Source organism: Atta cephalotes (assembly GCF_000143395.1).
Source record: "Atta cephalotes unplaced genomic scaffold scaffold00002, whole genome shotgun sequence".
NCBI lineage: Eukaryota > Metazoa > Arthropoda > Insecta > Hymenoptera > Formicidae > Atta > Atta cephalotes.
The window spans coordinates 5,731,021-5,745,451 of record NW_012130066.1 but is presented as its reverse complement, the minus strand read 5'-3'; the positions used below and the strand labels follow the sequence as shown (position 1 = coordinate 5,745,451).

Below are 14,431 nucleotides of genomic sequence, written 5' to 3'. Positions count from 1 at the left end.
CGTACGTTTACGTAGTATATAACTAATTATATATATATATATATATATATATATATATATATATATGTACATATATCATGTTTACATATACTGCACTGTATGTAATACGTCGCAGAATTTATGCCAATCTGATACGGATACAGAAAAACGATCACGTTAATTTTTTTTTTTTGAAATGCTTTGAGGCTCATCAATATGCATTTATATTAAAAACTACTGAAATTCACGTTGATATAGATAACGCAACACTGAACACAATTTATAAAGTTTTTTTTTCTAACATGAGCGGAACTTACCTATGAATGACCAACCGTCCAATTTATGCAGAGTGAATGCTCCGGCAATGATGTAGCACAACATCGCGCCAAGGCAGATACTGATTGGTGCGAGTATGGTAACATTTGGTCTGTCACCGGAACCAAGACTCGAAACTTCGTCTTTCGGGCTGGCTTTAATTTCCACGGTGCTAGTGAACGTCGATGCATTCGCGCGAACGTAAAAGGGCTCCTGCAGCTGTAACTGTTGCTGCTGCTGCTGTGCCAGCTCCTCCTGCTGTCGCTTTTTTCTCATCCGTCGCTCTTTCTCCTATATATGAGAAAATACCCGAAAATGGAAAATCCGTTCATATCTGCATGTCAACACATGTGAATGACCATTCTACATGTGTACCAATTACAATGCGTCGCAACACTTTCGAGTGAACGCCAACATCGTTTACACTCTTGTGTTTCGAGTGCTGGGGATTTCGAAGGCTGATCCAATTTTATTTGAATAGCGCTCTAACAATAACCAATCAATGGTACGGCAGCGATTAATCCTTATCGATCGTCAACAGGACACGCGTATCCTGCCGACATAGGAGATGCATGTGTCGAATCGGTGCGACATATGCATTTCCCATCACGTATATCCAGTTTATCTAAAGAGAGGAAGACCGTATCACTGACGTTCGCGATTAAATTTTTTATCATCTAACGATGAAAAATTTTCAACGAAGCACGCCATTGCTAACCTGCATCCGCCTCTCATCATAACAACAATAGCCGCAATTCGAGCAGAGGCAGCAACAAAGAGCTCGTGTAAAAACGCCCCTGGCGCATCTCGACAAGAGACCTCCCGCACTAGACAGGTAGACCAAGGTTAAGGGTATCCCAAGACTGGCGTAACCCATTGTAGCAACTTTGCCCCAAGTAGATTTCGGCGCAATACTTCCGCAACCTGTGAACACAGAATAGAAAAGAAATTTAAGTTTATTAAGACGTTCGAAATTGATATGATATAATCGGTACAGAAAGTACATTGCAATGGTCATTTGTAGCGGTATTTAATTTCTTTTATGAAGAAAGTTCTAGCATACGATACCATAGCGATATTACAATGGAAAAGAACAGCGATAAACTCCGCAGTAGTTAATTTCTCGCAATGTTAGCTTGCTGGATACTTAAAGGATAATATCCGCGGTGGTTTACTCACGCTAATTAACCGCTGCGGTAATAAGAACTTTGTGTAATGTGGGATCATGAGTAAATTGATTTGTGTAAATGTGTGCACATATGTATGATATGTGTATGTGCGAATAAGCGTCTAAGGTGAGCTTATATATAATATGGAAAATATTCCCTTTTTAGTGATTATTTCTGTTAGCGGGTTTAAAATCTTGAATAAAAAATAAAATTTATTATCGGTGATTTTGCTCAAAAGTAATTCTGTTGTACAAGATTTCTTATTATAATTCATCCCGAATCAAAATTTGATTACAAGTTTTACAAAATCAATATCCGGGTCAACGTGAAATCCACGCTCAGAAAGTTGGAACATAAAGCGTTTATAAAAATTTGTAGAATTTCTTCGGTATCGTAAAAGCTTAAGTTTCGGCAAACGTCGATCAATCGTAATCTCCAAAAGCGATTCTCGCAATCGAGCAGTGGAATTTATAGTACGGCAGAAGCGTCCAATCGGGTTGCTATCCATGAATAAAAATATCTACGGTAAAAAAAAACCTAACTAGAGTTTTTCTTCAATTTCACAAAACAATCAAAAGCGTTATTTGATCAAGATACGAAGCTTAATAAATTTTGACCCGTATCGCTGTGCAGGAAAAGAGACAAGCTACATTAAAAAACTATTTTTCTTGTTGCTGATTTATAATGTAAAATTTATCTGATGACAGTTAATCATTATCTTGACAAGTTTGTAAGAGTAAACAGCATTATTTATACAATATATTGCAGAGAGGAATGTCAATATTGTTGACATCTAGAATTATCTCAGTTATTTTGTCATAAAATTTTTTATGATACTACTGATTGAAAATTTTTCACAAAACAAAATATTAAAACGGATGATGACTTTCTGTCATAAAAAATATTGACTCTCATGAAAATATATATATATATATTATAGTTCAATACATTTAGTATACCACGTGTATGTGTGCGATAATAAATATCTATTCATATCTTTTAGTAAAATGCGATTGTTAAAAGAGGTGTACCATTTCAAAGTTATAAGACTTCATATATTTTCCAAATATTTTTCTCATAAAATATTTTTTATTGTATAAGAGTAAACAATGTCACTTATATGACAGCATAATGTGCGCATATCACCAAATACTTTTGATAAAATATTAACGTTCGTATGTTCTAAGTTGTTTACATCGATTAATTTTACTATCATGACGCAAAAGTTTTTGCGAAAGCAGAACAGCAGCAGCAGCACCAGCAGTAGCTTTGAAACTCTATTTTACATACAATCCTGATTATACACGATCCTTATTTTTCAAACAGAATAATACGTTAAGTATTGTGGAGCTATTTTATCGCCGACAAACAGCATCATTAATCTCCGCAGAATAAATAGAAGCTCATTCTTCCGTGAAAATGCAAGAAAAACGATACCTTTCCAAAAACGCGTGAGCTTTTAGCTCTCTCGCGGAGCTGCCGTATTTGCGCATCGTTCAATCCCAATCCCGACAGGTCGACCTTACGGACGAGCGATGGAAACAATATAGAAGTGCAATATGCAGTTGTGCGCGCGTTTCGCAAGTCAATCCAAAAAAATTACGTATACACGAGAATAAAAGGGACAGCAATAGAAAGAGAGTGGAAGAGAGCTGTTACAGTGCGCGAAAGTCCTGAAAAAGCGCTCGGCCGAGATGCGGCGCGAATCGATTGCTCGATGCCGCTTAAGATAATGGATCACCTATCGGAATTGCCCCTGGTACGTATATGATAGTGGCAGCCGGCTGCATCGTCGATGGAATTGCAGCCACGGAAACTCCGCGAACCATCCAGCGAAGGCCTATTCGTCATTGTCCTGCCACCTTATCGTTCACGACAGTGTGACCCTTTCGGTCGCACGTTATCTGTTGTCATTTATTAGGGGACATAGTAGATTGTCAGCTTCGGTTTTATTGGCCAGTCGAGTAAAAATATACCGTGCTCAATCAGAGGAGAACAGCAGTGAGTTTTGTCGCGCGTAGCTACCAGAGTATCTCGTTTCAAACTGTATGTCTAGAAAAGATATGAAATGACTTAGAACTTGTAAATAAGACTATAAGGTGTCGCACATTAAATATTGCATTTATATGAGCGTTATTTGCGTTATTTTATACGTTTTCATGATTACAATAACTTCTGTAAGGATGATTATTAATTTGGATATATTAGTTAATCAATTATTGCGATAATAAGAACTTTATGTAATGTTACATTAAAAAATTGATTTACGCGAATATTCATGTGTGTACATGCGTAAATCTGAGAAAAATTTGCTCAAAGGATGATGTAAAAACTAGTTCTCTCTGGTCTTAAAATCATTTTTATTATTTTTAATAAAAAAAATGTTTAGTACGACAGCTCTCGCATAAAATCAAAGCACGAGGAAGAAATCTCTTCGAAAAGATATTGAAAACAATCCGTGAGATAACAATGAAACCAATGAAATTTTGATGCATCAATGACAATGCCGCAAAACCTGATTTTTGATGAGCGAATTTTTCAAACAAAGCTGATCCAATGTTTTCGTATTTTTCCAGCATTCATATTTATTCTGTGTATATTTCCCCACATGAAATATTTATATTGTTTCTCATGCAATCATACAGTGATCAATTTTTAATCTATTGAAAGATCGAATTGATACATTTTTTTATATGTAATACAACATCAGAGTCAACGTATGATTTGCGGATAAAAAATATGCGGCTCCTAATCGTGTGTTGTTTAATAATTAAATACCATCTGCCACGATGTATTGCTAGTTTTGAAAAGTTTATATTTTGTTACAACCAAATCGAATCGACAATCCGAGGATTAAATTCTGCGATAGAAATTCAATAGTAGCATAATCTCTTTGTAATATAAAAGTAATATAACATCTGGGTCGTTTAAAGATGATATCAAGAATAATAAATCAAATAACCGTATCTCATTTCGATGCAACAGCTCAGACCAACCAAATCGAAGGAACTAGTGGAAGGGGAATACCGACGTATGGAACAATAAAATTTAATTATCAGTTAGCAATAACATGCGCCTGTTAAGCTTATTCATTCTCAGCCGGTGGTCGCGTATACGCATCTACATAATTCTAACCACGTCAATTCGATTGTTATGCCATATAAAGACACCGCCCTCGTTAAAACTTATCTCAGTCTTCGTGATGCGCTGCAAGCATGATTTTAAAATCTAACGAAATATTGTGTAATATGAAACGTTTTACACGTTAAACAACAATCGAATATTTTATACAATTCCATTTGGCCTGATTTGGCCATCATTTTTAAAATGATAGTGAACAATGTAATAACTATTATTTTTATCGTAATAACTGGAACAGCATTCGTGCGATGTGCATTTTCAGCAGTAAGTTTATTATTGTCGACATAGATTTTTAACATTTTAACAAAAATATTATAATACTAGAAATAATATAATACTAGATAATAATATAATACTAGAAACAATATAGCGATTATTTTTTAGATACGAATATATTATAATTTCGATAATCTGTATAAATAACTAAAGCAGAAAAAATTGTTAAAATTTGTTAAATTTTAAAAACGAATTATCTATTATATTTTATTAGATATTTTATTAATATTTTATTAGGTAAAATGTAGTAATAATAATAATGTGACTTCTTTCATTTTCAGGGCAAACACGGTACCAAATTAAAAAAAGAAGTAAGTGAAAATATAAGTCTTTTTCAAAATTATATAATAATCTTAAAATAGGATAATAACAAAATTATATACATGAATTTTATTGTATATCGTAATTTAGTATAACGATAAAAGATGTTTTTGATTGAAGGCAATTGAGTACAAACCAAGTAATGATGTTCTACTACATTCTCTTTCGGACTTCGGCGTCGTACGAAGATCATTGAATCCGATGACATTATTCGGACAATATAGCTATGAATATCAATTAACAAGTGATCAAAATGTTTCAAATGGCAAAACTAAAAAGAATGCAGTAATAGAGAATTTAAAACTATCAGTGACGTTCCGTGATAATATACTTTATATCTTCTCGTACTTGCTTTACGGCCGTGAAAACAATTTGACGGAAGAACAACATACATCCTTGGAAACGCTTTATGAATTCCTCAAGAAGAAAATGGTTTATATGTACAATTTATTACCTATTTTACCTAAATTGGACATCACAGATAAAAATCAACAGACAAGAATCGTATTGTTATCGCTGATAAAAAATCTACCATTTTACATTCAATGTACGGCTAAATACTTAGCCAATGAAATAGAATGGAACAGAATTGATTTAAATACTTTACTAAAATCAACAAAATCTGAGACATTTGATTATCTTGCCGACATTGATTTAAATACGCTGTCAACAAATAGAATTAGAAACGAAGAAATGATAGGATACGATGAAAATTCAAATATCACCCAGAAAGCTCTTGGTCCAGTATTTGTCAAACTTATTTATAATTTACAAACAAAAAAGCTATCTTTATCGCAAGAACTATTCGGTTTGATACTGATAAACTTACCAAACCTTAGCGAGGATCCCGTACTGGAAGAAAACGTCAGATATCTGTATGATCTAACAAGAAATAATATCATCGATAGTAATGATTGGGATTCAATCAGGAAAAATTCCATTGACAATGATGCTTATACACTTGTTTTTTCTATCTTAACCAAAATTCTTAATTCAAACGTACAAATGGTCGTAAAGGATTCTACGTCTTACGTATATCATCACTTGAAGATTATAACGATTCCAACTTACCTTGATTCCAACTTAAAATATATGCATCATTTGCTGGAAAAAGATATAGATATAGGATTGCTGCTTTCTGCCGTTATTCCTCAAGAATTTGATGAAGATACAATTCGTATGAAAGATCGTTTACTAACGTACTTCATACGCAATTACAGAAACGAAGATATAACTAAAATTCTTAAGGGATTCAACAAATTTGCCTACAACGATCCGTTAGATCTTCTATTGGCATTTCTAACAAGACTTATAAATCGCGTTCTAAGCTCTCCAAATACTAATTCAGTACAACAACTGGCTTCAGCTTTGCTATCAGCTATATTCATGAAAAAGTATTCTAGAATTTTCACACCATTTGTGTCACCCGAAATTGATGTATTGATACTTTTAGAATCTGTGCAGATCTCTGACGTGGATCAAGTACTTCAGTCAACAGTAGATTCCATAAAACTTGAGTTAATTTCAAAGCCAAAATTATCTGTACTTTTGAGTACCTTAATACCAACAGAAAAAGAGAAGTGTGAAACACCAAAACAGTGTTTGGTAAATACATTCCAGCAAGTATCAAAATTACAAAATAATATATCCTTGACTTTAACAACAAAAATTCAAAACATAGCGTATATTCTGAAAACAACTTCACAGCCTCAGCAACTAAAAGAAAGCCGTACTATACAATATTCCATAAAACCAGTAGATGTAAATCTCTATCTAAATCGGGATCGGAAGAATCCAATCGCAGTGACAATAAAGACAGATAATATGTACACAAATAATGTACCTTCAGGTAGCATCAACGGAGTTTCGTACGTATGGAACTTAGATAAATATGTTGATAAAACTGGTCCCGCTGTACAAAATGAATTGCAAGTTGAAACTGTAGGATGGGAAACAGGAATTGCTACAGAAATCGATTTTACAGAACCAAAGATGGTATCGCCAATGATAGATCAAATGCATATCACAGAGATAAAAATCCCCAAACTAAAAGTCACCCTGTCAAAAGTCAACCAGCCAAAATTCACCCAAAAACACATCACTGAACATGAACCTAGAGAACGTATATCGAATCGACCATTAACTTTGAAACCTTCGTTAACATTAATATCTGATGTTCCTTCTTTGGGAACTTATTATCCGACGCAGAAACCACGAAAAATGCAGCCGCGATACTCAACATTTATACCGACCGATCGTGTTGTTGATGATAGTAATATAATAGAGGAATATATAAATATTCCGTCTTCAAAAATAATTTACGGTAAAAAAAAATCACCGAATACAAGTAAAGAAAGTGAAGATCAAACTTCTTTATCGGAAGAAATAACTAAAGAAGAAATAACTAAAGAAGTCACAACGAAGAAATCTACTAAAACTAAACCAAGGATAATTAAACATATTAAATCACAATTATTAGACAGCATTGAAAAAAAAGTGCATTCTGAGAACGTCGTATCAAGTGCGATAGTATTACCTCCGTCTATAGAAACTGATCAGCCTCTTAGAGTATACCTATTTAATAGTAACGTCCCAATTGCAACGACGAGTGATGATTATAACACAATGGAACCTGAAGTCGTTTTACCAGATATCAAGGAACTTCTAAAACCGCCGGATATAGATAAGTTCATGCAAAGTAGTGATTTACCAATAGTAACTCAAGTGTTACAACCATTATCTATTATATTTGGTAAAAATTATATTAAGAAAATCCTGAAGAATGTGAATATAAAACATTATCCCACAAATATTGCATTATTGTCAGCAATACTTAAAGAAGCTATAACTTATCCGGAAGTAACACAGAATTCGCAATTGACAAACGTAATTAATCAATACATTATCAGTATAGAATATGTGAGTCCAACGATATTATTACCCGTCATAGTTTCGTCAAAGAAGTTGCTATCAGATATTATATATTCTACGTTTAACCCAGATGACTTAACCCAAGGTACAATTAGCGAAAATCCACCTGATGAATCATTACCTGACAGTATCACTGTACCTCTCGTCAATCCTAAAATATTGTTGGAATCTATAAATCCATCTAATCCTTACGTTGATCTGCTGCCTACTTTGGAAAAAGGAGATATACTTGCGAAAACAATACAACCTATCAGAATGATTTTCACATTTAAAAAAATTGCGGAAATACTTGGACCAGATTTTCAACCATTGGTGTATCCAAATAAAATTACACTTCTGATAACGCTCTTGCACAAGCTACAGAAAAGTAAAATAATTCAAGCAAATGTAAAACTGAAATCCGCAATTGATTCTTATTTACAAGCTTTTGAACTACCATCGATAAACATTCAAGTATCTGAAGATCGTTTCGTGAACATGAAATCTGAAACTACAGGTCAGTGGTTACCTGAACTAACGAGTTTGATTTCTGCTCTTCCAACACCTGAGACCGATACTGAAACGACAATGATGGAGGAGATAGAGCAATATCTCGATGATCCAACTCTTTTGGAAAAATTAAATATAGCTAAACCACCAGTAACCATGTCTCGCGGAGAACTATTGCATAAAATTATTCGTATTTCATTGTCCAGTACAATAAATATCGATAAAAGTGTTCTGAAAGCATTTAGGTATTACAAGGACAAAGTAGAATTCATCGATTTGGGTGCTCTGCCCATCGTGTGGATGTGGGTCGAAACGTACGTATTTAAGGCTGAAGTACAAGTAGGAGACATGATTCAGAAGACGGTGAACTTCGATCAATTGTCATATAAAGAGAAATTAGCGTATAATGATGTAATAACATATCTAGCTCAAAATCCTAATCTTCTTCAAGACAACGAGGACTTTGATTTTGAAAAATATAAGACACAAGGGAAATTTGTTAAGGGTTTATTCACATATTTGCTGATGAAATCAGAGATCAATAATAAGATTAAAAAGAACATTAAAATGATACTTTCACACGTGGCGGAGATTGGGGCAGGCGCAGTCGCAATGCCAAATTTATTTGGATTTTAAAAGATTAGATATATTAATTAAAATCTAATTCACTAATTGAAGGGCTCTAATCAAAGCAATTTGATCTGAATTTAAAAGAAACAGGAAATAAATATAGATATGTCTCACAAAACAAGTATGTGTTTCATAATAAAGAACTCGAAGTATTCTTTATAATAAACAATTTACTACATTATTGTAATATTGGCTCATAGAGCCAATATTTAATATTACATATTGTGCATGCAAAATCGATTATATAATTTAAGATTATAAAAAATGACACATGTAACTGTCTGTTTAGCGTAATTTGTAAAACAAAGAAAAAAATAGAAATAGAGAGAAATTCTGAGAACTTTATATCTATTTGTTAAGTTAAATAAAAAGACTTATAGTAATTTTGTATTAAATTATCATCACAGACCTCCTTTATTGATAAAATTGATAAAGAATTTTCCACAAGTTTCAAATCGATAGTCTTCCAATAAGTGACAATCATTCGTAAATTCTCGTTACGTGGCAACCTAGAACACTCGAAAGTTTATGCACATTAGGAAGATATTCAAAACATTTCCCCTAATCGAATTTCTACTTCCTTTCAATCCTTGCAATTACAGATATAAATACACATATATAAAAAATTAATTCTTTCTTAATTCTTTCTTATTTACAATTCTAATTTATGAATACAATAACTTATGTTATAACTATATTTAATTTATTAATTTATTTATTATGTTATAATTATATTTAATTAATTTACGTTGAAATACACGAATTCACATAATGAATAGAAAATTCGAATAATACTTAATGTAATTTCAATCAATAGTGTTCTAAGAACCTAAATCAGTATTGTATCTGTCGAGATAATTTGTGGCCAAGACTTTAATATAGCGTAGATACTTGCAACAAGTAAAGTTCGCAGTCGGCAGTATGCGGCGTCGCTACGTCTTCATAATGTATTCTAAGTAGCCATAACAGTTCGGCAAGTAAAATGAGTTGCGTAAGAGAAAGCGATTGGCGAAACTTCAACTCTATTCGCATTTGTTCGTTAATTGCTTTATCCGAGAACTTCGACTGCCGTCTAGAAGCATATTGTAATAACGTAAGCATCTTAAAGCACTGCGGTATGATAAAAAATGAAATCTCATTAACATAAATAATTATAAAAGTTATAGAATTAACTGATACCGCGCATATTTTATTGAATATCTGATTTCTTTTTCTACTGCCTTCAATCTTTAATTCGCAGTTTCAGAGTATTACGAACGTTATTATTTTTTACAGTCTAATGAAATCTCTGCACATCGCATTATGCATTCAAAAATGGACGAAATAAAAGCGCATACAATTTTTTAAAAATAAATAGATACGCGGGTCGATGTAACGAGGTGGCTTCGTCGCAATAAAAATGGAACAGACACGTGACACGCGAAGCGGAACGAAACGAGAAACGGAAGCGACGGAGGGATTATTTATTTTGCACGGCGACCGCAATCCGCGGGGATATTTTCCGCGAGACGCCCGGCCAAACTGTCTGGAAAACGAGGAAAAATTACATCGGTGAAAAATAATAAAGTGCGATCTAGCTACAGTCGTAGGCTGTAAGCGGTATGTATGTACCTGTTCCAAGAAACAGCGATGGTGATAGAAACAATTGATAATTGAAAATAGCATCAATGCCGCGATAAACATGATAAGAAGAAGATTGATATCATTCATGGATGATTTAAATACCTACGTAAATAATAAAAGAAGTTGTAAAATTAATTAATAGATATGATAAACAGCGCGCGTTATATAGAATATCTAATTTCTTTTTCTATTGCTTTAATTCCCAGTTTTGGAATATTATGAACATTATTATTTTTACATTTATATAAATCGTTTAAATAACTATATATGTGTCTTGACTTTTTACATTTTATGTACATTACAAATTATTGGAGAAATACGAACGTTCTACATGAGTATCATTGAAACTTATTGCTTTTCATCACGTGGTACTTCGGTCACATCAGAACTTTTGTTGGCGAAGACAACTTAAATTGAAGCGAATATCTCGGATATTGTTGTTCTTATCGCGCAAAAAGAACAGTAATTCCAAACTCGCAATTGCTACCAACTAGCTTGCCAGCGTCTATGTCAACGTCATGAATCCGAAAACTCTAACCGTCGTAAACATCCTAAAACGGAGATATTTCGTCGAGCAATTCTGTTCACGCCAACTTATCGCGTAACACCGTTTCACCTGTTTAATTTAGCGCTCGAAATAATTTACATACGGCAGGACGAGGGATGGGCTACGCTCGCGCAATAACATCTCGAAGATGAGCCGTATGCTGCGCTAGGCGGATGCATCGTACGTGCAGACGTGTATTCCGGGGAGGGTTCACACACCCATCCTCTGACGGTACGTCTCCGTGCCCGACGTTCCTGCTAGAGAGTTCCTGGGATCCGACATAACCCCTGAGGTCGTAACGGTAAGTCTCTCGGCGTGAGGACCCGAAATTAATAACGCGACCTGGCGCAAATACGGCGCACATAATTAAAGCGATATTACGATCTGAAGCAGCCGCAGTATCGTCTACCGGTTGCCTGCGTCGAAGATGTTATTTAGCCCCTCTCCGAATTTGGGTGTTGAAAGCACAGGTATTATGTTCTGATTCGCAACTTGCTCGCGGCTCATTAAGAACTTAATTAGGCGGTAAGACAATAGAAATCAGTGATTGTAAATAATAAACCAGTGGACCATTTACGCAAAAAAAAGAGAATTAAATTGGAATAAGACATGGTTAAAAAATATCATTAAGATATCAGCAAAATAATTTATTAATCTGTTAAAGGAAATGAGACATAATGTTTTAATCGTGCTTCTCTGATAACAAAATGCAGTCGTTTTAAACATAAAGAGAAGCTATAGGAAGTATCTCAAGACATATAGGACGTGCGTGACAGTAATCGCAAAGACGACAGACTTGGTAAGAGTTTGCTAGAGTAGGTCAGGATACGAACGGTATGTTTAGAATGAACGAGACAAGAAGAAAAAAATAACTAAAAGAAACAAGAAAAACATTAAAGGATAGAAGTATTAAGAAAGAGAAAGGAAGCAATGGCTCTCAAGTTTTATCTTTCGGAATCTTTTTTTTTACTAGCAGGGAGGTTTCAAAGTTTTACAAAATGCAAGTGAAAGTTCATATATTCATATTCTTTTTAAGAGTCACTTTTTAAAGCAAACGAGATACATATTCAAGCTAAATAAAAATTACGGAAAAATTCCGACGTCATTTAATCTTTTTTTGTGTTTTTATTAAAACACGAGAATTTCATCTCATAAAAGATATCTAAATAATCTAAGATAATCAACCATGATATATTATCTTCTTCGCGGATTATATGTATTTCTTATTCAAAGCTGTCGCTCGCCATTGAGAGTCGCTGCGTTAAGAGACAAGGTGCAACCCTGATGTATGGGATACTCCTCCGCGGGTGTTTCTACACGGCAGCACCGTCAGGGAAATGTTACCCTATAAAATATATCTCGAGCGTTGGCTTATGCCGCGTGAAACCCAGCAAGATGTTTCTATTTCATAGAAACGCTCGTCTTCCGGCTTAGCAGGGCATGTGAAGGGTAGCATGACGAAAGGCCAGGACGTTGATAGGGCTAGACTGTAAATCACACGAGAGCTATTCGATGTCTAGCTACGTCCCGCAATTCCGTCCAACGAGTTTGCTAGTACTACTCAACGTTATCGCACAGATTTTGTCGAGGACAGAAACGGGCTGTTTTAGGCGAGGCTTTAAGCGAGAGATCTTCATGTGTAATGTATCTTCTTTTTTTTTCCCTGCTGCAATTGATATGTTTGAAGTAGCTTTAAAAACAGTAGATGTGTTACGTACAAATTTTGGAGAAATATTCTGGAATTATTTATTGAATAAAAAATATTTAAATATAATATAATACAGTAAAAGTGAAATAATACAGATATAAGTATAAAAATATGAAATATATATTTAAATTAATTTAAAATTCTATTTAACCGTGTGTATCATAATATTATGTCAGTTTCGTGAAATCACTGCAAGAAGAGGCAAATTATATCTGTTATAGAAGCATAAGCCGATTGGTTGCACAGAGACAACGAGGTAAGAGAATAAGGACGCGATAGAGATAGATCATAAATCACGCACCAACCATTCAATGTGTGTGTGTGTGTGTGCCTATATTGTGTGCTACCTCCGGGAGATATCGTTATCATATAGTGACTCTCATAGCAAGAGAGAGTTGCAGTGTTTTATAAATGCACTGAAATAAACAATTAACTTTTATATAATTAAATTATTTTTATATTTATCGTGTCAAAGAAATGGCGACGTGTATAATCCATTTATTCAATTCTTTTTATTATCCGCGCAAAGATATACAACCGCATAACAAAGTTATGAGTAAATATGACACGAATAACAAATACCGTTCGATATGAGTGTAATAAACTTTGACATATTGAACTCTCTCTCGGGACAGTCATGTGCATGCGTAAAATCCTAAACAATGTCGTTATTTGTCTCTTCTCTTCATCATAAGAAGCTTATTTCTCCGCTGGTCCATCATCCTCTCACGATAACATTTCCTCTTAGCTTTAACGCCTCGCAGTATGAAGCGATGTAAAACGCCAGCGAGGATCTCGTAAAGTGCACGAAAATTCCACGGAATCCTAGAAAAATTTATGATCCGGATGTTTACCAACATGGAATTCTCTCAGGTACTTCCGGACAGTATGGGATAATATAGAACTACCTCCTTTTGCTCTCGCTACTCAGGGGGTGGCTATTAGTAGTAATTACTGAAGTAATAAGTCTCTGCCTAATACTTCTCTCCTCCGACCTTTCATCTTTGCTCCTAGAGATGCTATTGTTGCTCCACTTTTGTCGCTTTTCCAGAGTATATAAATTATCTCTCCTTCTTTATCTTCATGTAAACTTTCTCTTATCCTCATTTCGAATTATTTGATTTCAAATATGTATAAAGTAAAGATAACTTTTACATATTTTATGTAATAATTCTCGGAAAAATTGCGTGAATGCAACATAAATTTTTAATTCTGAAAGTACAACATGACCGAGTAACGTGAAAAGCTACAACGCGTAAAATATTTCAAAATTTTGCTCAGAAAATACTATATTGTAAGTAC

The 14,431-nt window shown here is 34.1% G+C and overlaps 1 protein-coding gene across 1 annotated transcript in view; it reads right to left on the bottom strand.

Annotated features, from left to right (window-relative positions):
- The window catches only part of LOC105620936 (TWiK family of potassium channels protein 18-like), a 53,243-nt gene that overhangs the window by 501 nt on the left and 38,311 nt on the right, over positions 1-14,431 (bottom strand). Inside the window, exons 3-4 of the mRNA XM_012202416.1 lie at positions 1,013-1,218; positions 297-585 (exon numbers count right to left, since the gene is read on the bottom strand). Coding sequence (XP_012057806.1) covers positions 297-585; positions 1,013-1,218 — 495 coding nt within the window. The remainder of the gene's footprint in view (positions 1-296; positions 586-1,012; positions 1,219-14,431) is intronic.